Source organism: Pseudopipra pipra, chromosome 24, assembly GCF_036250125.1.
Source record: "Pseudopipra pipra isolate bDixPip1 chromosome 24, bDixPip1.hap1, whole genome shotgun sequence".
NCBI classification, from domain to species: domain Eukaryota; kingdom Metazoa; phylum Chordata; class Aves; order Passeriformes; family Pipridae; genus Pseudopipra; species Pseudopipra pipra.
This window is the reverse complement of record NC_087572.1, coordinates 4209467-4236674: the sequence shown is the minus strand read 5'-3', so window position 1 is coordinate 4236674 and position 27208 is coordinate 4209467. Positions and strand designations below refer to the sequence as shown.

Here is a 27208-nt window from a genome sequence, read left to right as displayed (position 1 = left end):
ATATAAAAAATAAAGAGATATTTATTAGCGTTGAGTAAAGTGCAACCTCAGCGTGGTTGGAGGCTCAGCAGCCGAGGGAACAGCAGGAGAAAAGCTCAGAGAGAGGGAATGGCATGAGCAGGGCTGTGCCAATGGGATACAGGAACTGTACAAGGGCCTTAAAAACAGATAAACAACACCAGATAAATTATTTACAGTTCAAATCGATTCAGGAGGCTGAAGGCTCAGGACCTGCTGCAGACTGGGAGAGCAAGAAGAGGGAGTGGGATGGGACATAGGCCCTGAGCTGGTATGTCAGGGGAGTTTGGGGGTTCGGGGCAGCACTTGGGGGCAGCTGGGACTGTCCCCTGGCATCAGGCTCTGCTCTGGGGGGAGATGTAGTGGGGTGAAGCCTTGGGCCTGCTGCTCCTGCTGGAACAGGAGTTCACTGGGATTTGCACATGGGCTGTGATGAACAGAATCAGGCCCTGTGCCTGGATGTCTCTGCTAAAGATCAGCAGAGGTTTTCACACAAGAGCTCAGCAGTTCCGTGGAGCTGTGGAGCTGCAGGGGCTGCACTGCTGCTGGACACACCACCAGCACCTTCCTGGGCTGGTGTCCTCTCCTGGAGCTACGGGCTGGCAGCGGGATGTCTTTAATGGCAGAGACTCTGTCAGGGCTGTGACGAGGTGGGAATCCTACTGGAGACCTCAGTGCCAATAGCTCTCTGTGTCACTGTCTAAGTAACTCCAGAGGGGATCTGCTCCATTTACAAATACAAGAATTTTTCTTGCCAGTGCCTTAAACTCCCCAGGGAGGCCTGAGCTGAACAGTGCTCCTCCTACTCACAAACATCCAGAGCTAAGACTCTGGAGCCAAAACACAGCTTCAGCCCCTCTGTAGATGTGTGAGCTGATGGGGTCCTGCCTCTCTCCCACCCCAGAGCCATTTCTGAAGAGATTAGGAAGAAATTCCTCCCTGTGAGGGTGGGGAGGCCCTGGCACAGGTTGCCCAGAGAAGCTGTGGCTGCCCCATCCCTGGAAGTGTCCAAGGCCAGGTTGGACGGGGCTTGGAGCAACCTGGGCTAGTGGAAGGTGTCCCTGCCCATGGCAGGGGGTTAGAACAAGATGAGCATTAAGGTCCCTCCCAACCCAAACCATTCTATGGTTCTGTGAAATGCTCATCAAGGCACTGAAAGCTGCCCAGAGCAGCACCCACAGGGGACAGGTTTTGGTCTGGCAGCCTGGCCCACCCCCAGTTCATGCTGGAGGAGCTCCTGGGGTCTGAATCAGGAACTGTGCCCGCTGTGCTCTGGGCTGGAGACAGGCTGGAGCCACGTGGCTTTGATCCACTCTCCCCTCTGGCCAGCGGGAACAGGGATCAAGTTTGCAGCTCGAGCCTGTGTCTGGTTCCTTCACTGACCTCTGCGGCACCGCGGGTGGGGGTCAGAGGGCTGGAGCAGCTGGGGCTGTTCCCCCCCAGACCTCAGCTCACTGGGACCACTGGTGTGAACACTGCTGCTCTGGAGAGCACAGCCCCTCACAGAGGGGCAGAGGCTGCATTGTCCTGCGACACAGTCACCAAAGCCCCTCGGATCCCTCCCGACGCCTCGGATCCGGCCCGGGCAGGGCTATTGCCGCTCGCTCCTGACGTGGTCCCCGATCATCCGCCTGTGGTAGGTGGCCAGGAAGATGTCGTTGTCCCGGGGGCAGTCGTAGTGGCAGGAGCACACCTTGATGAACATCATCTTCCTGTGGAAGGAGTCCCCCTCGGGGCAGCGGAACTCCACGTCGGCGGTGCTGGTCAGGTCGGGGGTGCAGCACCGCCCGTCCGAGCAGCTCCCGCAGAACCGCGGCCGGTACGAGCGGGTGCTGGTGCACCCCGAGAACTCAAAGTGGAGGCTCTGGCGTGGCCTTGGGGTCCTCACGCACTTCTTCCCTTTCTGGGGAGAGAGTGGATGGATTAACACAGACAGGAAAGACACACCGAGGCCTCTGCTCCATCCCCGTCACTGCACAACGGGGCACGGAGACAGCGGAACCACAGAGCAAAGCCCCTGAGCCAGCACCATTCCCAAGGTCTCCCCTGGCATTTGGGGAGCTGTGTCCCCCTCTCCCCAAGCCCCCACCTTGGTTTTCTCCATGGGGAAGTCGCAGGGCCGGACCATGCAGAGCCGGGTCTCCTTCTCCAGGCGGCACTGGGGGTTGTCGTTGGTGACGCGGGCGGAGATGCCCATCCCGCAGCTCCGGGAGCACGCACTCCACGCCGTGGTCTGCACCAGGCAGTTCTCCTGCAGGTTGTTCAGCTCAGGCTTCTGGGCTGGGTCCTCCCTGAACACTGAGCCATGGGGAAGAGACACAGGGTGAGGCTCAGGGCTCGGGACAAAGCATGGCAGCTCCACGGCTGCTCCCAACCTGGGCTAACGCTGCAAGAACGGCAGCAAAGGTCTGGCCCATCCCGTGAGCTGCTCGGCCTCTCAGCAGGGGGAGGATGCAGGGAAGCATTTCCTACCACAGCACAGCTCCAGCCAGCTCTGCTGTGACACCACAGGGTCCACACAACACCACTGAGCTCTTCCATCAGCGGCCCTGGTACCCACATGCCAGTGTACAAAACCACGACCAGTTCCAAACCAGTCAATGACCCAATGCACAGGTAGTTTGGATCCTCTCCTATTCCCCAGCAACAGGAGCTCTTGGCCCCATCCATGAGCCCCAATCCACAGGTAGTTTGGATCCACCCTTATTCCCTAGCAAACAGGATCCTTATTCCCTAGCAAATAGGATCCTCTCCTATTCCCCAGCAAACACCTCTTGGCCCCATCCATGAGCCCCAATCCACAGGTAGTTTGGATCCACCCTTATTCCCTAGCAAACAGCTCCTGGCTCCATCCCATGTACCCCAATTCAGAGGTACTTTGGATCCACTTCTCTTCCCCAGGAAACAGCTCCCAGCTCTGTCTCACATCCCCCAATCCACAAGTAGTTTGGATCCATCTCTCTTCCCCAACAAACAGCTCCTGGCCCCACCCCACACACCACAATTCCACAGGTAGCTTGGATCCCACGTACCCCAACCCACAGGTGGTTTGGATCCACTTCTCTTCGCCAGGACACAGCTCCTGGCCCCATTCCACCGGCAGTTTGGATCCATCCCTATTCCCCGGCCGACAGCTCCTGTTCCCATCCCACCCGCCCCGCTCACCCGCCATGGCCGTGCCCAGGTCGTTGTCGCTGCCCTCCTCGCACACCCACTCCTCACAGCACTTGTTGTGGACCCTGACCCTGCGGGGGTGGGGGCAGTCGGGGGACGGCAGGCGCAGGTCGTCGGAGCAGAGCGGGATGCAGCCGACGGCGCCGTCCAGGCAGATGCACTGCAGTTTGCACGTGGGCTGGAAGCTCTCCCCGTTCAGGTAGATCTTGCCCAGCAGGTCACATGTCGCACCCTCATGAGCTGCGGGAGGAGGAGGAGGAAGAGCAGAGCTGAAGTTCTGCCTCAGGAGGAGGGACAGAGCCCACCCTGCCCTGCTCTGCCATCTCTGTGCTGGATTGGGTAATATTTGCCTCCCTGGATTCAAGGCTGCTCCTGGCATTGATTTTTTGGAACTGCCAACCCTCCCAAAGCTCTCTAGAAAAATTTCTCCTCCATTTGGGTGAGCTACCAAGTGTGACACTGCCTTTACAGGCCCCAGTCAGTGCCCAGTCAGTGGTGTCACATCCCTGACACGGCACATGAGCAGCGACTTTGCTCCTCAGTACTCCTGGCAGACCAAAAGGCAACGTTCTCCCAAGAGCAGCTGGTTCCCACATGGCTGATGGCACCTACAAAGGAAATGACACTTTGGGCTGGTGACCTTTCTGGCCCCTCTGTGATGCACAAATCTCTTCTTCCCTCCAGCTCCAATTTTTTCTAGTTCTCTCTCTTCTGATCTCCGTGTCTCTCATCTCCAGCCCTCCTACCACTCTTTCCCTCCCTCCTAATAAAACTTGGGTATAAAAGGAAACACAACAATATCTGACACAGAACAGCAAAACCTTCACTCTGCTCCCCAGCTCTTATATCTGGCTTAACCAAAAACCTTCCCAGTGGAAGTTTTCCAGCAGAAATCTCTTATTTGATTGAGATCAGGAATGGTTTCAATAGGAATCAACTGAAGCATTTCATTTTGATATCAAAGATTTCCTTTGTGCTCAACCAAAATACTTGTGGGACAGTGTCCATAGCAGGAAGTGTTTTGCTCTGGTAATTATTTTAGGCACTATAAAAGATCAAGATGAGGTATTCTGATAAAATGGAAGCAGAAAGTTTTGACACAGCCAAACGAGTATTCTAAATAAATAATGAAAAAAATTGAGGTTTTTTTTTTAAATATATAGATATTTAGATGTATTTTTTATATTTTTTATTTTTTCTATCAGCCTGAAATGAAATGTTGAAATCTCAGAGTTGTTCACGGGACAGAAATCCTGATTTTGGACAGTTCTCAGCAGCTGCTGCTTCCTGCAAAAACCCATGCAAACCTCTATTGGGAAGTTACCAAAATGAAGGATTCTTGGCCGCTTGTGGAGGCTTCCCAGGAAACCTGATCTATTTTGTCCTTAGTCCTGCTCACCCAGGGGACACTGTGTCAGGCAGAAAGTGGTTGGACCAAACAAGGAGTGAGAGCCTCTTTCCATCCCATCCCTTGAGGGGACACAAATCCTTCCGGACTGTTCCAAACCGGAGCTGGATCTCGACTTGCAACCCTTTTCAATGCCACTGGGATAAAAATACTCCTGTGCTCCAACTTAGAAGTTTCAAAACCCTCACTTTTTCCATCAAAGTGGAAGCCATCCATCCACCCTCCCTCCACACAGCCATTCAGACTTATTTTTAAACCCTCTCTCCCTGTTTTTCAGCCCGAGCGCTCTCCCGTCCCGCTGAACGGATCGTGCTGTTCCCTCTCCTCCCTCCCCACCCAAGGAATGGCAGCTCACTCCAGGGGTTGATTATGTTTTCCAAACTCAGTGGTTTTGCTGTGCCCTTCATTACCCTCCCTGACCTCCCTTTCCCAATGACCTGATCCAATTAAGGCACCGAAACGACGGCGCCCACAGAGAGAGGTGGTTCTTTATTCCCTGGCAGTGCCCGACCCCAAACACCAACTCCAGCCAAGGAGACTTTTGCCCTTTTCCACAGGGAGTATGTCAGGGCTCAAGGAGCCTCTCCAGCTCCTCTGCCAGGTCCCAACACCCACCCAGGCCACTCTACCACCAGTAGGAACCCTACTCTAGAGTTACTACAGGATTGTCTCTGCCTTTCTGATACTCCAAGGTCTCTGCAGGAAGAGAAGGATTCCTCTGCATCGTGTGGAATGTGATAACATTAAGCAAATACACAATAATTTTCCTTCTGAGGGTTCCCTTCCCATCTCTGCTGATATGGCCCTCGGGCTGGTCCCAGCTGAGATGCCCTTCCCCTGACACTGGAACACCTCAGCTCCTTTCTGCTCCCAGAACATCTGTCTTTCTTGGATAAATGTAAGTCACATTGATCCTTCCCCTTCTCTGATTCACCACTCCACCTTCCTTCCCTGCCTCCAAACCCCCCCTCTTCCAACAGATCCATGTGGACACCACAAAAACATCACCCAAGGACCTTACTGCTCAAATCCTCAGTTCATTTCAGGGAGATATCCTGGTCTGGGTTCACTGGGAGTTTTGCCATGAAAAGCTTAATTTCTCACTTAAAAGCAGGAAGGATAGTTGTGTTGGCAAGTCTGATTTCCTCCCCAGCATGAATTTGGGACTCTTACTCCAAAATGTTGGGATCAAACCTGATATGTCACGGTGAACACAAAGCACCTTTGTCAGAAGGATGTCCAGGCTTTGTGGGGAGACTTGAGAGGAAATCATTCCCATGATTTCACTGCCTTTCCTCCACAAACCCATCCCTCATTCCCATTGGGAATGATGCAGCCTGCAGCTCACACTTGCTGGGTGTTATCACACCTTATTAAACTTCAGTCCTCAGCTCTCAGGTGTCAATGCCTACAGAAAGTACCAGGAGCTCCCATGGCTCCTAAAGATCCCAAAAAACTGAGTGAGGGAAATGAAACAACTTATATAAACTTTTCAAAATAAAAAACAAAAACCAGCTTCTACAAGTTAGATTCGTTTGGACAAGGGCCTGAAGCTCCTGGCAGAGATGTGGCAGAGGAGTCTCGCTTTCAAGCAAAGAACAGGAGATTGAGGAAATACTTGCCTTTTTTTTTTTTCCCCTCTTGACCAAAGTCACTTTTGCCTGTTTTAAAAAGAACCACCAAATAAAAACATAAAATCAAAAAAAAAATTTTCTTTTCTGGATGAAAAAGGGCACGAGGAGAGAAAACAGTTTCTTGCCTTTGTGTTTACCTGGCTCAGGAATTCCCGTGTCCCGCACAGACACAATGCAGTGAAGGAGCTGTTCAGCTCTTCCCACCCACACATTCCAGCCAGAAACACACTTTGGGAGCAGCCAAGTGCAGAACACCCATATGCAGTGCAAGGCAGGGGGATTTGGGGTGGGATTTTCCAGGAAAAAGTCCTTTCAGTAAGAGCCCGGATTGCTGATATTCACCCCCAGGGACAGAGGATGTGTCCTAAGGGTGTCCCAGGACACAGGAGAGATCCACAGCCCCACTCACACCTTTGGAGCTGAGGGAAGGAGCTGTGTGTGTGTCAGTGGATTTGTTGGCTCCCAGGGAATTCTGCTGGGTGTTCTGGGAGGCGCCACGGAAAAGCCACCCAAGAACAGAACATGCAGGTCTCACCTAAGCAGATCCCGCTGCCTCTGTGGATTTTGGAGAAGTCGCAGTAGAGTCCCTTGTGGTGGTCACAGGGCCTGTGCAGGGAGCAGAGCTCTCCCAGCTGCCTGGCACACACCTTGCAGCAGCCACAGGCATCCAACACGTGGCTGGTGCCAGCAGGGCACTGCAGAGGCTGGGAGGGACACTGGCACGGGAAGGTGCAGGCCTGTGCTTCTCCCTGCAGGGCAAAAACCCACAGAGAGGATGAGTCCAGGCAGGGAAAGGGAAAACACGGCTCTACCACAAGCACAGACACCCCAGAGAGAGGAGGGAGAGCCCAGGGACTCACGGGACTTTTCTCATCCCTCATTCCTCTGGAGCTCCAGGGGGAAAAAAGATGCCTCTGGGAAGCAAAGCCAAAACAAACAGGACAAGCAGTAGCTCGGAGTCCCCTGCACAGCTCACCCTCCGCCTCCCTGGAAGCAATAAAGTGGTAATTATTAACAGCAAGCAATTCCAGCTCTTACACAGGACAAACATCAAAGCCTCTGCAGCAGCAGCAGAATCAGACCCAGCTGGAGCTGGAAAAGGACATGCACAGGTACAGAACTTGCCCAAAGTCAGGCAGAGGGATTGGAGCAGTGCTAAAAACTGAGCCAAAGGCTCCCATTTTGTGCCCTGGATCTCACACTTCCTTCATTATTCCCAGAGATGTGCCCTCTCCTCTCCCCCTTCCAAGGAACACAACATAACCAGCCTTCCTCGGGACTTTGTGACTCCAGAGCTGCCCCCATGGGCAGCATTTCACTGGCCACCCCTTGAAACCCACCCGTGGATTTATGCCACTTCAGACACTAAACAGAGACCAGGCTGTGGCTGAAGGGGGTTTCCTGCTCTGGAAAACCCAGGATGTGTCCAACACCCCAATCACTGAGTCTGTGCCACCTTTGTCCTGCATCTGCCTGGAGCAGCTACAGCAGCTCAGCTCTGGATCTGCCCGAGTCTGGGAGATGTGACACCCTGAAGTCACACCTAAAGATCCTCTGAAACCTCCTCAGTGCCAGCTCCAGCCTGGTTTTCTGTTCCTGCCCACTCAAGTCCTCCCTTGCCCTGCTCCATCACCACTCCAACCTGCTCAGGCACTGCTGGACACGGCTCAGCTCCCACCCGGGGCTGACACGACCTTTGCACATGGATGATGCCACCAAAACACTCTGGGATCCTGTCCTGCTGTGATCTGGGTGGAGAGGGAGGCACCCAACTGGACAAGCCCCTCACAGCTCCACTGGCAACCTGGGAGAGGGGCAGCCAAGCTGGGAAGAGGTGAGGGACACACACCTGGGACAGAGGTCAGAGAATAAATCTTTCTTTTTTTACAGCTCTGTTTGGACTTGTCACATCCCACCCAGCCCTCCCTTGGGAAACAGCCTCCTTGGATATTGTGTTTGTCACTGACAACAGCAGGAAAACTTTTCCAGCTGTTTTGACTGTTGCTCTGACTTGATCTCATGTGGGGTAGGAAGGTGCCAACTGCTTTGTATGGCTGGAACACCCAGCACAGCCCAGGGCAGGACTGGGAGCGGGCTGAACCTTCCCTCAAAGTCATGGAACTATAGAATCATAGAACATGCTGAGCTGGAAGAGACCCACAGGGATTATGGAATCCAACTCCTGGCCCTGCACAGACACCCCAGCAATCCCACCCTGTCCCTCAGAGCATTGTCCAAACCCTCCTGCAGCTCTGGCAGCCTTGGGGCTGTGCCCACTGCCCTGGGGAGCCTGGGCAGTGCCCAACCAGCCCCTGGGGGAAGAACCTTTGCCTGAAATCCAATCCAAACCTCCTCAGACACAAATCTAGCCATTCCCTAGGGTGCTCCCAAGGGCTGAGTCCTCCCAGAATCTCCCTGCTCAGCAGGAATCAGCCGAATTCTCCTGGATCCGTCCTAGCACAGAGTGTTTTGGAGCCAAGCCCCTCCTCCCTGCAGCCCAGCTGTTCCCAGCCGGCAGTGCTGGAGCAGCTCGCCAGGAGCTGGCACGTCACAGGGATCAATTCCCAACCACTGAAGTGCATTAAAAGAACTAAAAATACAGAAATCTTCCCTACTGTTTTTTCGTGTAGGCAACTGCTGGAGCTGCCAAGGGATGTGTTCTCCAGCCCCGGGTGAGTGGGTGGGGGGTACATGAGCTCACACAAGGGGCAGAGCATTCCTGACACGGGATCTCTGTTGAGATGCAACCCATGCACTTCAGAAAAAATAATGGCAACAAGCATTTTCCAGTGCAGTGTCAGCCACAGGCCATAGAAAAAAACACTCTCAAAATAGCTCTCCTGCTGAAATCCAAACCAAAACAACCTCTTGCGGGATGACAGGACACAGTGGAATTAAACTCATCCCTGGAAATGTTCAAGGACAGGTTGGACGGGGCTTGAAGCAACCTGGGACAGTGGAAGGTGTCCCTGCCCATGGCAGGGGGTTGGACAAGATGATTTTTCAGTTCCCTTCCGGCCCAAACCGTTCCATGATTCTGTGAGTTCTCTTCCTTGCTCTCATTAATCCTTGCTGGCTCTGGTGATTTCCTTGATAACTCACCCACACAAACCACCTCACCTGGTTTTACCTTCTGCTTTCAGAGCACAGCATCTGGATTCAGATCTCTGGCATGTCAGAGACCTGCTGGGTGACCCTGCACCCACCTCAGCTGTGCCTCATTTCCCCCAGCTCAAACCCCCAGTTCATCCTGGTTTTCAGGGCTCTTTCCAATACTCCAATACTCCAATTCCCACCAGTCAGCTCGGACCTGCCTCCCTCCATCACCCAGAGGGTGTTAGAGCTCCTGTTTGCTGGTTTTATCACAAAGTCAGCCCACGCTATTTATAACTCCTGCTGCTCTCCCAGGTCCAGGAGAGGAGGGAATGAGCTGGAATTGGGTTTGGCTCACACCCCCCTCCCCAGTATTGAGCACTGAAAAACTGCCTGGCCAGGGGAACCTCTGGAGCTGGGAACAGCTGGGACAAAGTCAATACTGAACCAGACTCCTGAGTCCTCTGTTACTCAGTTTTCCTTCAGATAGGCTGAACAGTGGATTATACTGGATTTGCAAGGAGCACCTTCCACCTGCAATCTTTCCAAGGACTGCTCCTAGGAGTTGTTTCAACACAGCGTGGAAACTGCCCCAGGACTGCCCCAAAGAACTCCCCAGCCTGTCTCCAGGAACTGCCAGGACTGGAATTAGGGGCTTTGCTGCAGACCCAAATGTAACACAAAGCCCAGCATTTCCACATAAACTGCCACTGACCTGGGTCCAGAGGGATTCAACTCAGGGAACATTTCATTTTCTTCCCTCTGCAGAAGGGGCTGCCCCAAAACTCACTTTTACTTTCACTGAGCAGGATCCTGATTTCAGGGTCACTACAGCCTTGCCCTTGTTGCTGTTGAGGTTGGCAGAGCACTTCTGTGAACTCTGAGAGCAGCAGAACACAACCAGTCTCAGGGATCAAGGCCGTGGAGTCAAGGAGGTTCTAAAGCCTGGAATATCAGCTCTCCCTGCTCCTGGCTTTGCTGGCAGCTCTTGCATCTGTCACAAACACTGTGTGAGAAGCTGTGGGACTCCCAGGACTCCTGAGTGATGGCCAAGCCACTGTGGGAGTGCCAACACTTGGATAGAAGATTCCCCTGCCTCTTACTCCCAGGTCCCATCCCAGCTGACAAGCCAGAACAAGCTCCCTCCCAACTGCCAGCACCAAACCCAGCTACCTGGGGGTAAGAAAGAGGGAGAACCTTCTTCCTGCTTCATATTCACATAAAACCTCTTCCTCACCTTAGGAGGGCACAAGTTGGGGACAGGAGATCTCACCAGGTCTGTGGCACCCTCGGGATTTCTCATTCCTGATCAAGGGTCATGGGAGCCCGGGGAACCAGCTGAGGGAGCCAAACCAAAGAGGACTTCTAAAGTTTATTTGGGCTCATCACTGCACTCGGGGGGCTGGGAAAGGAGAGTTCTGAACTGAGCCAGGGGTTAATGCTGCAAGGTGGAGGTGAGATAATAAACATCCAACTGGTTCTCCTTGTGCTCCAAGACCAACAGTAGATAAAGCAGCCAAAACACAGCTATTCATCCTCCAAACACTGGACAGTTGTGGATAATCCCTGCTCTCCCTCTGTCACAGGCTCTCAAGGCACCTTCCCAAGGCTGTTGCAGCACTTTGTACAACAACCTATTAGGGGAGACAAGAACCAGTGATCCCATTCCCAGACAGTGGGGACACAGAGACCTGCCCAGGCTGAGCCTAAACATAACTCCCAGAAATCCTGGAATTACTCTCACCTCTGAACACCACCACAGGCAGATTCAGGAGTAACAGCTCTCATTTCCTGCCTTGATCCACAAAAAATAAATAAATCACAGATCCATTTAGACTGGAAAAGACCTTTATGATCATTGAGTCCAACCTAATGCTCAGAGCTCAGAGGTAAAATTTTCATTTCTGAGGCAAGTTTAGGGAAAATGACACATCTCAGAGTGATATTTGAGGGTCACAGCAGTGGGATTCACTGTTATTGTTTATATGACAAACACGAGGCTGAGCTGGTGCTAGAACCAAGATGCCAACCTGAATGGCAGCAGTTACCCTCAGATCATATCCCAGGGCACATTCCTGGCAGGAGAGGGGCTGGCACACTCCAAGTGCTGCCAGGAGCATCCAACAGACCTCACCAACCAGGAGTTTATTGCCTCTCTCAGCACAACAAACCCTGCAAGTGCTTCTGTGAACCCGATTTCCTGATGTATCCAAAAGGCACTTCCAACAATTTAGAGCCATTAATGACTGCAGGGACCTTCCTGCCAGTCCTGGCACGGGAACAGCACACAAACATCCTAAGAGGAATCAGCTGCTCTGTCAAGCACTTGTGTTAACAGGAAAACAGGCACAAATCCTGCTCTGGAAACTCTGCAGTCTAATTTTCCCCTCGGGATCACTGGTTTTGGGAGCACAGGGGTGGATTCAGTGGCAGCTGGGGAAGGATGGGGATGGTAAGGAACTGGGATATGAGACTGTTATTCCTTGCAGTGACATAAACTCAGTGACTGACTTTCCCTCTCTCTGTTCTCTTCTCCCCCTTGTAAACCAGGACTGGCCTTTGACTCCCAGGAGGGGGATGAAACAAACCCCATTCCCATGTGCCAGGAGCTCTGAGATCCGTGGATGACTGGCGTTACACGGGGCAGCCCCGAGCCTGGTTTAATTACACAGCACGTTTGTGTCTCCCTGCTCCCAGCCCAGCTTCCCTGGGAAACTCGGGAGCAGGTGGGAAGGGTTTCCCAGCCCAAAGCCCTCTCATGCATCCAAGCAAGAAGCTGCAGAGCCCAGGCGGAGCTGTACGTACCCAGCCAGGGGCGAGGAGCAGCAGGAACAGGGTCCGGGTCACTGTCCCCAAGTCTCCAGACATCCCGAGCACTGGGAAGGGATCCAGGCTGCCGGCTGACTCCCGCTCGTTCGGAGTTTCTCGTCTCTTTGGAGCAAGTCGCACATCAGCTTCTCCTTAAATATCCTCTGGAGGGGGCGGGCCCCGCGCTGAGCGACGGGCTGGGACCGAGCCCAAAGGGGTGCAACAAAAACTGCCCGAATTCCAGGGAACACGAGCGGATTCCTGCGGGCCCCGCGGTTATGGGGCTGCCACTGCTGCCCGCAGCCTGGTTACCTTCCAGGCGGGTGAATCAAACCCCAGTAAAAGCAGGATTGCTAGGGTTTAATTTTTACCTCTTTCCAGCTCCCGGAGTAGGAATCCTGGCACAGCTTTGCTGCCAGAGCCCCCCTTTCCCTGCCTGCAGCCGCTCCTGTTTGGCTGCAGGAGCTGAGGGGTGAATAAGCAGAGCTTTGCGGTGCTCGGCGTTGGAGCAGGAGGGAGGGATGGGAAGTTTGGAGCTGTCAGGTGTCACCTCTGTCCCTGCATCGCTTGTGCTTCCAGCTCCCAGAAATTAAAGTTTCATCACTGGACCTCATGCTCGAGGAGTGCTCGTAAAACTCCCGCGTGTTTTACAAGGCAACGAATAGCTCCAGGATGAAGAATTTTGATTAAGGACGGCACTTCCCTAAAGTGCTTTGTTTGTGCCTGGGGATTGATGCAGGATCTCACACATCTTTACTTTGGGGCAGTATCCTTTCTATTTGCTGCTGAAATCCAGCACCAGGCTTCTGTACAGCCAGCACAACAGACCTTTGGAATAGGAGAGAGTTGTTTTGTGTATTAAAGAGTCGTTTTGTTTATTCCCAAAGAGGAGGCGGAGCGCTGCCGTGGGAGGAGGAGGAGGAGAAGGAGGAGGAGGAGGAGGAGGAGGAGTGCAGCAGAGGGCACTCTTAGCCCTCGCTGGCCGGGGGTGGGACAGAGCAGCTCGGGGACCGGACAGAAGCCTCTGTGCTGCACATGGAGTGGCCTGAGAAAGGTGGAGCTGTGCCTTAGTCAGGGAGCTTTCCCGGGGAGAAGTGGTGCAAGGTCTGGTACTTATTTGGGGCCAGGAGAAAGCAGGGGCTGGAGCTCAGGCACTGTCCCACAGAGCCCAGCACATCCCAGCTCAGTGCTGGGAAGCAGGGCAGAAAATGAGGGAGTGTAGTAGGTCATAAAATCACAGAGTGACAGATCTCCTGAGCCGGAAGGGACCCATCAGGATCATCCAATCCCACTCCTGGCCCTGCACAGACACCCCAACAATCCCACCCTGTCTGTGAAAACATTGTCCAAATGCTTCTTGAACTCAGACAGGCTTGATACTGTGACAATTGGGGAGCCTGTTCCCAGTGCTCAACCACCCTTTGGATGGAAAACCTTTTCCTGATATCCAGCTTAAACCTCCCCTGACTCAGCTTCATGCTGTTAATTTAAATTGCTTTAACTCAATTTAAATTTTAATTCATGCCATCATTTACATTCAGCCTCCTTCCTGTCTGCCTCCAAGGGTAGGGCAGTTTAGCTGGGAATCAAGCCCTGAATTTCATCCAGGTCCTGTCAGGTCCCTGTGCAACAAGATCAGCGTCCACACTCCCTGTGTGTCCAAACTGACAATTCCGACTCTTAACTAATTAGCACTTGGAAAGCCCCTTGGGATTCAGGGCTGGGGAGCATTAGCACAGTGCAAACCACCCCAGATGCACCTTCTTCTCCCCTTCCATAAGAGGGATTTCACAATCACTTCCATAACAGCCCCCTCTGCCCGTGTCCCAGCAGAAGGTTATGTCTGCACACATTCATGGTCTGAAGGTGGCACAAACACCCAGTGCCCTCAGGCAGCTTGGAGCTCCGGGCATACATTCCTTCCCCTCTTGGAGGGCTTGGCACCCTGAACTATGTTGTCACCTAAAATTAGCTGCTCACATTTCCCAGGACATTCTCCCACTGCTCGTAAATAAGACAGGGATGAAGTGCTGCACCACCTCTGTCCTCATCCTCTCACACTGCAGGAATATAACCCCCAGCTGAATCCTGAGCCCTCCAGGGCATCTGGAGATGACACATTTGTGGTTTTCTAGAAGGATCATCACCCTGTGTGATGTGTGGCTCAATCCATCCCTCCTTGTCCAAGAATAAGACATTCCCCGTTCTCCAGTGATAGGACAATGGGGAATGGCTTCAGCAGAAAGAGGGCAGGGTTAGATGGGATATTGGGAAGGAATTGTTCCCTGGGAGGGTGGGGAGGCCCTGGCACAGGTTTCCCAGAGCAGCTCTGGCTGCCCCTGAATCCCTGGAAGTGTCCAAGGCCAGGTTGGATGGAGCTTGGAGCCACCTGGGCTGGTGGAAGGTGTCCCTGCCCATGGCAGGGGGTGGAACTGGATGGGCTTTAAGTTCCCTTCACGCCCAAACAATTCCATGATTCCATGATTCTATAAGAAGCAGCAGCTGCACTTTGAACCATGATCTTCCAAACTGTGCTTTAACACAAACCTGCTGTGTGACCTGGGATGAACTGTTCAATCACAGTCCTAAGGCTCACCCACCTGCCAGGAGTTTTGTTGGGAACATTCAGCACTAAGCTAGCATTTTGATGGCTGATTGGGTTTTCAACCTGCAACAGAAGTAAAGAATAATTTGATTATAAAACATCCTTTCCAAGCCACTCATCATCATCATCCACCTGAATGCTTCCCAGAGCAGTAAAACACACTGAGTTCAGTCCTGCTCATCCTTCAAGCCACCTTAGCTCTTGGGGTATAGGAGCAGTAGGATGTGAAGAGGAAGCATCAGCTGGAGATCCCTGGATTTTGGGAGCTCCCTACACCCAAGTTCCAAGATTTTCCTGGGGCACTGGGACAAGCAAAGCTACCCCTCATGTGAGGAGCTGAACTGTTCCACTGGACATACCCAGAGGGAAAAGGAGAACATGAAGGTTGAGTGCCTCAGAGTGATCAAAGGCAGGAAACACCCAGGTTAGCACTGGTTTGGATATCCTCCTTTTGCCTGAGCTGCCTCAAGTGAAGGGATAAAGATGTCAACCCTGCTTAAAATCTCCCCCAAGCAAAGCATAGTGGGTGTTTAATTCACCTTGTTACGTTCTTCTGGGTTCACTCATCCTGCCCAACCGGCACGTTCCCTGGATTCACAGTAATTAAAATAGAAGACATTCAGATAATCGCTAAAAAAATCGTGTCAGGCCAAGGAATAAAATGAAGGCAAGCACACACACAGGTTTTTTTGGCTCAGTGGGATTTCTCCCTGCCTGCAGAAGCCAAAACAAAAAGCTGGTACAAGCAGCATGGTACAGAGAATTGTGCTCTCCCAGTCCAGGGGATTGTCCTCACCCAGTCTGCAGTGACTTCTGAGCTCTGTCCCAGAGCTGCTCAGTCACCCCCAGGACATGCTGGTGGCCCTAAAATTCCTTCTGAGGGTTCCTCCCTGTGTATCAGCTGTGTCACCAAGTCAGTGGCTGTAAACTGTCAGAAGGAAGTGTCAGAGAAATGCAGCACCAGAGCTCAGCAAAGGCTCAGTTCTACACCCTGTCTAACTCCAGTCAGGGTGCAAAGGCTTCCTTGCTCTAGGGATGGAAAGGGCAGGAAAAACCACCCCTCCTCACTCCAGCACAGCCCTGGGATGAAATCCTGACTGCAGGGAAACACCCTCTGGCTCCAGCAGAGCTGGGATTCCCTCAGCATGCCAGATACACAGCCCTGAGGCCACTCTGCTGTGCCCACAGGGTGTCAGGGAGGGGACAAATTTTGTCCCTGGCTGCAGAGTTCACTTGTGAAATCCACAGTTCTATTAGCTCTGGGAGGAATACCCTGCTGTATTTGAGGATTTATTGTGACATTGGAGTCTATCAAGGGATGTGACACTTGGGATGGGTGAGGTGGCTGCTGATGTCCTTGTAAAGGAAGTAAATATATAAAAACAGTCTTGGCATCACCAGTTTGGAAAGAGCCAGTGCTCAGACACAGAGCTGGCCAGGAAAAAGCAGACATTCTCCTCTAGGAAAAAAAAAAATAAATGCCCCCTTTGGAGCCTGATCTTGGCAGGATGCAAAAATCCAGGTCTGCAGCAGCAGAGCACGCAGCCAAGGGCACCCAAGGAAAAGACACTGAACCCAGGGGATGCTCATTTCAGATCAGGTGAGCAGTGACAAACAACACTTCCAAGGATATCCCTGCAACAAGGCCCTGGTGTAACAGCAGGTGACCTCCTGAGACCCTTCACTGCAAAATTTGGCTGTTCAGATGCAACTGTGAGTCACCAGCATGGCCAGGAGCATTTGTGCCGAGGCACGGGCTTGCACAGAACTGCAGGAGAAACAGGCCCTGGGAGGAAACAGCTGCACCCACCTGTGAAATGGATGCTTCCTCGGGTTTTTCCACTTCTTAACTTACTGCATGCTTAATTATCCTGAAGGAAAACGGCAGGGAGGGAGGGCATGTTTAAGGTGGACTCGGGCAGGGTCATTTAAGGAGGCTGCCCGTGCCACAGGGCTGCTCTGATGTCTGAGAGCAGCACTCCATGTCTCCTGGAGTTTGGTCCTCACCACCTGCACAGAAGGATGTGCTCAAGGGAAAGAGAAGGGACTAAGGCTAAGGGAGGTCTCTCTAGCTGTGGGATGTGGCATCACATTACTAGTTCTGCCTCCAAACACTGCATTTTCTCATCCCATTTTACGGGCACCAGGATCTGCCACCCCCTGAAGGAGCAGCTGCTCTGCCACGATGGCCACGAGCTTCCCCCGGTGCCTGTGTGTACACAGCTGCATCCAAGAGGGTGCAAGGGGGAATTTTCCTCTGGATCCCACCCCTCCAAGGACCTCTGGCACCAACCCGTGCCCTAAAATCCAGGACTCAGACAAAACAGCTCTGCTGAAATCCCCAGTTCTTCCCTAATTCCCTGCACATCTCATCAGCCTCAACAGGCAGCAACAGGTCCCTGAGCTCTGCCAGGCTGGGAGGACCTCGAGGGGTGGGTGGCCTACCAGGACTGGTGTGCAGCTCTCATTAGGGATTTGGGATTCCAACAGGAGCCTGCCCACACCTTTCCCATTCAGGTTTTGGAACAATTCCAGCTCATTACATGGAATCAGTGAATAATGGAGGTTGGAAGGACCCTCAGGTCACCTGGTCCTCCTGCAGCCCCTCCCAACACAGAGGGTAGAGAAGAGGGGGAGATTTTAGAGACCAAGAAAGGGGGGCAGTGGGGTCCCCCAGTTCCTCCAGGCAGCTCTCCTGACAGCCTTTCCTGTAATAAGGAGTCTCAGCACAGGAATCCTGGATGAGTTTCCAGCCCCCAGGAGCTGTAACTGTGATCCAGCATTACAGAGGGCTGGCACCTTTGGAGAAGCAGGGACTTCTCCCAGCTGAGGGGGTTGTTATCCTTGTAATGTGACACAGTCACCTCCAAAATTACCTGTAAACCTGCTGATTCAATAACAGCACTGTCCTCCAAAGGGCTGCACAAAGTTACAAGCACACATTAAAAATGAAGTGGGAAATGTTAAGTGTGAGACTTTCACTTACATGTTCTTGATTCCTTTTCTTTTTGTTACAGGCACACATCTGTGAGGTTGATCTTTCTTTTTTTCTCCCCTTTGTTTCCTTACTAATAGGGATTTTAGAAGTTTCACATCACAAATGTATGAGAAAAGACAAGCCTCAAGCTCCATGAAGAGCCTCGTCATAGGAATGGTGCAATTTTACACACACTGATAAGGAAATTGTCTGTGTTTGGAGCCACCATTGCCTTCAGACAGACCAAACTCACCCAAGCTGAGGAAGGTGAAAAGTTTCATCAGGCTGCAACCTTTGTGAGAGCTCTCACAGAGCTTTACATGAGCAGAGGCAGTGCTGGAGTCCTGGGCACTTTAAGTTCAGAGCCTTTATTTTCAGTTTAGCTTTTGCCACACTGTCTTTTAAATTCCTCATGACTGTAAAGCAAACCCTGACAAATTATTAAAGCTTTCCAAGTTTAGACCATTTGACCCCAGAGGTGCAATAATAGACATTTTCAAATCAGTTCCCAAAGCCTCAGTCTGTTGTTGTTGCTGTTTTAAGGAAGTTATTTGAACCAATAATTTTAAGCTCTATATTTTAAATTGTTTCACCCTCAGAAGCCTGATGTCATCTGGCAACAGAGGTGCATGAGGTGGGTCTGAAGGCAGACTTGAGGTGAAAAACAGTCACTTGTTTTTTTTCTAGTCTTATCCCTGCAGCACAGCCATGAGCCAGGTAAAAGAAAAGCTGTAGCTGGTTCCATTTCTTTGCCAGGCAAATAGCCCCAAATCATCTTTACTCCAGTGCCTCTTCATGCACAGTCATTTCACAATGTTCTCCCTGGTGCATTAGACTGGAAGTTGATGTCCTGCCTGGCAGGGACAGGCCAGTCTGCAGGGTCAGGAGGCTCTGCTAAGAAAGAAACTTACTGGGGATTCTCAAATTTTTACCATTTTGAGCCCAAGGTGTCCTGACCTCACAGAAAAGGAAGGGGGGAAATGAAAACCGTGGAGCCTGGCTGTGTTTCAAGGAGGTAAGGGGAAAAAGGCTCTTCCTGCCAGGGCAGATGTTGGTCACTTGGCACCTTGAGACCCCACAGAAATGGTCCTGACTGGCATTAACTGTTCAGGTTCCGTGTGTCCCTGATGTTCCAGGTGGGGGGATAACCAACCAGCTGCATGGACTCACCCCTTCCCTGCTGAAACAGTGACACTCTGCCTGTGCAAGTTCCTCTGAATTCGTGATGTTCCTCCTCTGCTCATCTTCCTCCAGAGGAACCAGCAAGGGCCAGGACACAGCTCGAGCCTGTTCCTTCTGCCCCAGACCAGGAGGGCTGGCAGGGCCCTGTGGATCCCTCTCCTAGAACAAAGGAAACACAAAATCACTTCCAGCTTCTCCAATTCTTCTCAAAATAGTATGGCAGCTTAGTCTGTGCTGTTACCCTGTGAAAGGGAGCTGGAGAAACAAAAGGAATCAGGCAAACACCCATGTTCACACTGGGGCTGTTCCCTTCACCAGGATGCATGTGGGAAAGATGCTATTTTAAGCCCCAGGTGAATTTTAAGGGGATCTTGGCCAGGCTGTGCTGAGCCAGAGAGGAATCCCATGGACCAGCCTCATGACAAGGATATAACCCCCTTCTTCACCCTCCCCAGCAACTAAAATCAGAGTTGAAAGAAAGAATCTCGTGGCAGAAAAATTGCCCGCAGGACTTCAAGAACAGAAGGGTGAGATGAATTTGACATAAAGAAAGGCAGAACTTCACCCTGAGCATTCCTGTGGCAAGTGCACAGTGATTCTGCCAGTCCCTGGTGTCACCAGAGAACCATTTCAGCTGGCACTGGGTGGTGTGTCCACTGCAGGATAGTCCTCTGAGGTCACCCACAGCACTGGCAGTCACTCCTCCTCTGCTCATTTTGAGAGCAACTTCATGGACAGTCACCCCACAGCCCCCACAAAGGGCTATGAGGTACATTTGCAGCAGCACTGTTGGGGTTGGCAACGCTGCCATGCTCCCAAAAAATGAACTGAAACATTCTGCCTGGTCACTGCAGCTACTGGTTCAGCTGGAGTGGAAAAGCCAGTATTTTCCTGGAGGGATTTGGGCTTTCCCCAGGGCATGGAAGGGAGGATGAAAGCATTTCTCCTGCCCTCTCCCTGCAGAATGGAGGGCCAGCCAGGATCAGCCTCTGCTGTTCAGTGAAATAGTCATAAAAGTGTGTGTATGAGAGATATATGAGGATGTGAGGGAGGGTTGGGGCTCTACAGTGCTTGTAACATCCTTCCACATCCTTCACATGAAGATATTCACTCCATAAATATGCTGGGTTATATATCCAGGCTGGGCCTGGAGTTCATGCTGAGTTTAACAGGTTGTGCTGAGGGAGCAGTGTGTGTGTCTGGAGGTGTGTGTGATTCTTCTCCCTTCCTGGAGGGAAGCTGGAGGGTTCTCTGGAGTGTGAGAGCTCTGCATTTCTCCTGGGGCTAAATCACCACCTCAGAACAGAGCTGGTGTGTTTTAAGGAGGGAAGGAAAGCAAAACCCTCTGTTATCAGGGAATCTGGAGCTTCTTGGTGAGGGCTACAGGAACCTGAGCTCTGGAAAGAGCTACAAACCACTGACTAGAGGCAGGGCCTGGGAGGACCACACCAGTTTACACCAGTTTACACCAGCTGAGCATCTGACCTCGATTCTCTTTGGGCTCTTGGTGCTCGGGCTGATTCTGGAAACAATTTTTAGCATTTGTCTGCACTGCAGACCCCAAACTATCTCCAGCTCAGCACTGGATCTCAATTTCTTCTGGCAGTTGGGGTTGTTTTGATCAGGGTCCTAGCCTGCCTGAGGACTCAGAGCCAGCAGAGAAGCTGCTGTCAGCATTCCCAAAGCTCAGCTCTCTCCTGTTAGAGCATCCTGCTCCTCCACATTCCCACTGGATACACCTGGAGCTGCTGTGACCGTGGCAGGATGAATCCCAGTTACCCCACAGCAGGAACTGTCCCTTTGCCACCCCCGTGGTGGCATCAATCAACACCCTCCCTCCAAGGGCTCCTTCTTTGTTTACAAACTAAAGAAACCCGAATTCTTGCATTACTGAGAATTTCCGCTCAGCTGTGGGTCACATTTTAAGATTCCTCTGTTTTTCTTTCCAAATAGGGAATGTTTGTTTTGCTGGGGAAACAGGGAGTGATCCTGTTCCACATGAACGGGTGTGAGTCGGGAGTAATTCCACCCAGCCCAAAAGGCCAGGAGCAGGGAAAACCCAGCATGAGCAGCAGATCCTGCCCATTTCCATGTGAAATCCCCGTTGCTCAACTCCTTTACCCCCCACTGCCTTTGTTCTCTTCCCACCCTTGCTCAGTCTCCCTGTCAGAAAGAATGCCATGGCTGGGATGTCAGAGCAGTTATCACTGGATGTTTGGCTGTTTTAATAAGCCTGTGATGTTCTCCAGATGCTGAAGAACCCAGAGGATGGTCTCCTCTGCTCTGGTTCACACAGCCATAAATCCCAAGTCACTCCACTTCCTTCTCCAGGCTCGTGCCAGATGCAAACAGAGGAACCAGATCAGCATCCAGGCTGGAGCTACTAAAAGCAAACTTTCTTAGGGAGAGGCTTTTCCAGTGATTGATGACAGACAGCCAGACAAAAGAGGGGCCTTGGGACACATTTCTCTAAGTCACAGCAATTTTCACTTAAGCAACTGGGACTTTTTTTGAAGCCCAAAACGAGAGACAAAACCGTTTACTGCCTTCAGCCGACCCAGTTTATTTGTTTTTCTCTTCAGAAGACACAGGCTCAGTGGGAACATGAATGGAAAGGTCCTGTTCACAACTTGGGCTTGACTTTGCCTGTGCTAAAAGTCACTTGGGTTTAAGTCAACATGAGTCAGGCGAAAAGAATGGTTCCCACAGCCCCAGATCAGGAATTTGAGGATTCAGAAGGTCCTTTAATGCAACTGCTGCTGCTCTCAGGAGCCCAGGCAGAGCCAGAGGGGTTTTTTCTAAGCCAGAATCAGGTGTGGCTTTGAGATCCACCCCATAACACAGTTCTTGCCCTCATGGTTCTGCATTTTACTTTGGTTTCAGTGGGCCAGTTGTGGCCCTGGGGGGAGTTTGGGGTCTGAGGAGCACTGGTGGGAAAAAGTCTTGCGGGAAAGGCCTCGTGATCTTCCCAAAGCATGGCTGAGGAGCAGATTTCTGTGCAGAATGTTTGCCTTTTCACACCCATCCAGCTTCTCACAATGGAGAAGTGTTTGGCAAACGCTCTCAGGCACATGGTGGGATTTTTAGGGTGCTCCTGGGCAGGGCCAGGAGTCAGACTCGATGATCCTTCAAAAAAAACTTCAGACTACGATTCTATGAACTGCAAGATCACTTTGCACACTTTTCCTGCCTAACTCAGGTCTGACACACAGTAATTCTGTTTATGTCTCCTCTGAAGTGAATCGTGGACATTTGTGTTGTGTTGATCCAAAAGTTATTCAATTCTTCAAATAGTTCCTAGATCCTGTTTACAAATTCTTTGATACTTTGGATCAGCACGAGCCAGGACACCTTTGGTTGCTCTTGTAGTGCAAAGCAGCTGTAAACCCAGTTTAATCAGCCAGTTAAAGTGGATTTACTGGTGCTCAGAGAGCCAGGGGGTATCAGTGCATGCTGTCTGCATGTGGCACATTTCAGATGGATCCTCACAAAAACGCAGGGAAATGTTTGTGACACTTTATAATCTCATCCTTCTGCAATTTTATTGAAAGCAGCTGGATTTGCACCAGTGTCAAAGAGATGATGGTCTGTGGTGGTCTTGTCCTGACAGTTACAGGTGTCAAAGATGGTCAGTAAAGGACTTTTTTCTTTTGAAGGTGTGAAATAGATGTGGGGAAACCCCCCCTGCATTTTAGACACACATTCAACCTCTTATATCAGAGTGTCTGGGCACATTAAAATCTTTTTCACATGGCTTAGTGTTTCCTGGTGTCAGGGGTGGACAGCCTTGGAGCAGCTGTTGGGCTCATTAGCTCCCAGACATGGAGAATGTTTGTCCTGGGAACAGTATTTATAACCTTCTGAGGCAAATGGAGCCAGGAGATTTCAAAACACGGTTTCTATCCCTGCTCCCAGATACCCCACACTGCAAAATTTACTGACCAGTCCCTGGGATTACCGAGGCAGCAGGGAATCCAGAGGAATTCTGGGCTTGGCAAAATCTTGCTCTTGGTAAGGGTAAAGAAAGAACAACTTCCCCTGGATTGACAGACCTGTGGTGTTTCCTGGCCCAGGCAAGCTAAGAAAGTTCCCATTCCTCTTCAATGAGAAGGAAGCTGTGCAGTGGGAATGTTAGTACTGACTGTTTCTAACACATTGTTTAATGGAAAGAGTTTGGGGAAGGCCCAGGTGAGGGTTTCTAAAGGGTTTAAGTGCTGCAGGAGCCTATTTCATAGAATCATGGAATGTCCTGAGTTGAGAGGGACCCACAGGGATCATCCAGTCCAACCCCTGGCCATGCACAGACACCCCAACAATCCCTGAGAGCATTGTCCAAATTTTCCTGGAGCTCTGACAGCCTTGGTGCTGTGCCCACTGCCCTGGGGAGCCTGGGCAGTGCCCAAACACCCTCTGGGGGAAGAACCTTTCCCTAAACCCCAGCCTATTGGCACCACTGAAGTCATTCAGATCTCATACACAAACTTAGGTGACAAGACAGAGAAGAAAAGGATTTCCTGCAGAACCACTTCCTATATTTCCCTTGCCTCCTTTGAGATCCAGGGATTTCAAACCCTGCGGCCCAAAGGAGAACTAATTTCAAACAAACTGATAAGTATCTATTTGGAGATCTCCTAGCAAGTTTTACAGTACCCCAGGGTTTCCTAAGAAGCTTTTCCAGTGCCTGAGAGCATGTATTTTCTTTCCCTGCAAAAAAGCAGCAGCTATTTGACATTCCACTGCTCCAGGTGCAGTTCCTGCTGCACCAACACCACAGCTCTGGATGATGGATTGCTGTGACCAGCACTATCCAAATAAAGGGAGCTGCCAGGCTTTCCCAGAAATACAAAATGGCCACATCCAGGAGTGAGAAGGCTCAGAAGGCAACATAGCTATGCCCCAGTGAAACAGGGACAGTGATTTCCATGAGATAATTCCCACTGAGTGTTCCTAGCTTGATTTCCAATCGCACAAAACGGTCCAGCTCCCTCACCTTGGCCTCACACTCTCTCCTTTTGGTGCTTCTCAACATGTTAACTGCATATGTGACTTTTTAACTCTACTGTGACTTCTCAGGATTAGCAGGAGTGGGATCAGATGGGAACAATCTGCTGCTACTTCATTAGGAGGGCTCTGAGTTGTGCTGAGTTTGGGACTAGAATGATAAATTATGAAACAGGCAGATTATAAATTTCAATGAGGGATGCTGGGAAAGCCTCAAGAAGGAATAAAATAAGAAACAGAATAGAAAAGTCTGTTTTGAGAAAGTGCTGGATCCAGCTTGTTGTGTTTCTGGAGCCCACGTGTGGGTCTGTATATTTTCACATCAGCACCTGTCCAAGATGCCCCATCCCTGTAGATGCTCCTCCCATAGGAAATTTCCACGGACACACAAATTCACAGCTCCATGAAAAATGCCTTGCTGTGTCCCTGGGATGCCCCTAAACCATAAAATGAGATTTCAGAGCATGGCTAGAAAATCTTGTCACTTCTCAGGCTGGCTGGGAGTGCTCAGATGTGACAGGAATGACACGGTTACTTTGCATAGTCCTGCTGAGAATTGCATCCCAGGATTTTACAGGTTTAGGCTTTGCTTAGCAGGTTCATTTTTACTACAGGACAATCAGTTGGTTGCTGTGGATATGGACAGATCTCAAAGAGGTTTCCATGTTTACAGGGGGAGAAAACAACACCATGCCCTCAGGTCCAAGATTCTCGTGGTTATTCCCACCTCCTGCCTCAGTTTAACTTCTGTGAAAGGAAGGAAGTCCATGAATCCAAGGAAACAAGTATTTCTTTCCTATCTACATGCCATGAGACTTGACAGCAGAAAGGAGCAGGAAGGGAGCACCTTACACAGCACGGACAAGGCACTGCAGCCTGACCTGACTCCTCCTTTCATTCCTTTAATCCCGAATTCCCTGCCTCCTCCACCCAGTGGAACCACACTCAGTTCCTCAGTCCTCCCCTCTTTAGCCCCAGCCACCTCACACAGCCATCACTCAGCCTGAAATACAAATCACCTCATAACAGAGCCAAAAATTGGGCTCACAAAGCAGCAAAACATGAGAAAAGCATTTCATGAGAGAGGCCAATCCTGGTCCAGTGTCACCTCTGATCATACCCACCCCCATTTCTTGTTTTCACTGGTGGCAAAAAAAAAAAAAAAAATTGTCTTGTACAGTGAGCTTTGAGCTGAACTTCTCATCCCTCCTCACCTTTAGCTCGGACATAAAGGATCAAATCCGTGCTGACCACGTACCCACACTGAACACAGACCCTTCCAGCTGCACCTTGCAAACTTTACAAGCCTGGCCACGAATCCCCAGGGAAGCAGCTGCCTGTCCTTGACCTCCACACACAACAGAAGGATCTACAGTGTAAAAGAGGCAACTTGCTGGAGGCCACACACCACTCAGAGCCCAGCCAGGGGCAGCTCTGCTCCCTCCCCAGCTGCGCTTCCACGGGCACGGACAAGACAGATATTGCAGTGATTTTGGAGAACAGAGGACCCTCTCTGCACTGCCATGTGTTTGCCTGCTGTCAGTGATTAGCCATGGGATTCCCAACAAGGACCTCCAGTCTCTGACAACATCTGCCTCAGGGTTTCTCAGGGGGCTGAGGACGGGCTGGTTTTAGCCTTTTGTTTATTTGGACAAGTTTGTTGCTTGCCAGAAACGCTCCCCCCAAGCCCCCCACGCTCTCCCGAGCCAGAGAGCAGGGCCCTTCCATCCCACACAGGCTGTTCCTCCCTCCTCCCTGGAGCCAGCTGCTAAAAGCAGTGCTGAGATCAGAGGGGAGATTTCACCTCCCACCCGGGCTGGGGAACACCAGGATTGCTGTCCCAAAGCCTGGCAGCCCCAGTGGCCTGCTCCTGGCAGCCCACAGCGTGTCAGAGGGATGCCATACCCCTTCCACGGATGCATCTTGCCAGAAACATGGTGCATGAATAAAGGTTTCCCTTCCATGCAGCCAACTGAGCTCCTGCTGTCCAGTTGTGTCCCAAAACTCCCAAATACTGGTTTCAAGTTGCTGTGCTCAGAGTTGAACGAGCTCTTGAGCTTCCACCTGGACCAAAGAGGGCAAAGACCCAAATTCAAAGATGTTGCAGGAGGTTGGAAAAGCCCCAGATCCAGGATGTGCTCGAGAGCAAAGGATCTGTTCTGTCCTGAATTGTGTGGGCACTGTTGTCACACAGAGGCACCTCCAGGCAGGATTCTGAACATGTGCTGGACTTCCAGCCCTGTCCACAGTCCAGGACAGAATCCAGCTCTCCTTTCCCATGTAAGAATGTAGGACCAGGCTGAGGCAGAAATAAAAGAGAGCACACAACACCGAGTCAGGCTAAAGGAGATGATTCCTGTCAGAGAAGTGACCATCACCCTGTCTGTCTCCTGCGTGTTTTCACTCTGCTCCAAAGATTGTCTGGTGCCCTCAGGTCTTCCCTTCACTGCAGCAAAAAAATTAATTAAATGACAAAAGAGAAGACTCTGTGCAGCTCTGTGAAAAAACTCAATGGGACAATTCATGGGTCTCCAGGGAACTCAAGAGCCCTGTTTTCCCGTTGTCTGTTCACAAATTTAAAGTGGATCCATTCACCTCCACAACTCAACCCTTCTAATGCAGAGGTTTAGCTCCCAGAACAGCCTATTTTGGAGATCTGGGGATTTCTTGAGGGGCTGAAGTTGAATTCCAAACACCTCCAGCTCACTGAACAAACACGTGCAGTATTTGTGTGTAATTCACAATTAGGGAGCACTGCTTTGCCCACACTCCATAGGAGAAGCCTGGCTGCAGTTGGATGTATTCCAGGAATATTCATGGTTCTGAGCCTCATCACACTGAGTGAGACCTTAACTGCTACCAACAGTTAACTGGGGATAAGCCAACAACAGATGGATCCAAAATCTGCCCCCTAAGGAACATGCACGTGCTGGAGGCTTTGGTGCTGCCAGTTCATTCCCAGGGACTTCCCAGTCACTCCCAGTGACTTCTGCAGGGATGCTCCGAGGTCAGGGCAGGCTCCAGGGCTGTCAGGGTGACACAGCAGTGAAGAGTGAACTGAAGGTCAGCAGAGACCTCAGGGGAAAGGAAGCCTTGTGTTAGGGGCTGAGTTTGGTCCCAGGAGGGACCGAGAAAAAGAGAGATCCAGCCTGACCATAAGGAAGGAATGTCTCTGACCTCCCCTCTCTGATCCCACAGCCAGGGTGAGCAAAGTGCACAGCCCAGGCACCCCACCAAGGGAACTGGGGGGTCCAGACCAAGGGAGCAGCCCCAGGTTTGCTCTCATCCTTCATGTTTACAGGCTCTTG

General features: G+C 51.4%; 1 protein-coding gene across 1 annotated transcript; it reads right to left on the bottom strand.

Annotated features, from left to right (window-relative positions):
- Nucleotides 1-3: 3 nt before the first annotated feature.
- On the bottom strand, nucleotides 4-12999 carry LOC135402381 (CCN family member 2-like). The gene is made up of 5 exons (XM_064635492.1): nucleotides 12133-12999; nucleotides 6770-6983; nucleotides 3184-3432; nucleotides 2108-2316; nucleotides 4-1921 (listed from the first exon to the last, which is right to left on the bottom strand). The coding sequence occupies exons 1-5, from the start codon at nucleotides 12193-12195 to the stop codon at nucleotides 1610-1612; spliced, it is 1047 nt and encodes a 348-aa protein (XP_064491562.1). The 5' UTR covers nucleotides 12196-12999; the 3' UTR covers nucleotides 4-1609.
- Between the last annotated feature and the right edge of the window lie 14209 nt (nucleotides 13000-27208).

Bases quoted from the DNA above. Each gene is read 5' to 3' on its own strand.
- LOC135402381 (XM_064635492.1), bottom strand. From the start codon at position 12,195: ATGTCTGGAGACTTGGGGACAGTGACCCGGACCCTGTTCCTGCTGCTC. The intron at 2,317-3,183 runs GTGAGCGGGGCG...CCCATGGCTCAG, and splicing joins CCTGGGCACGGCCATGGCGG to TGTTCAGGGAGGACCCAGCC. The intron at 1,922-2,107 runs GTGGGGGCTTGG...CTCTCTCCCCAG, and splicing joins TCCCCATGGAGAAAACCAAG to AAAGGGAAGAAGTGCGTGAG.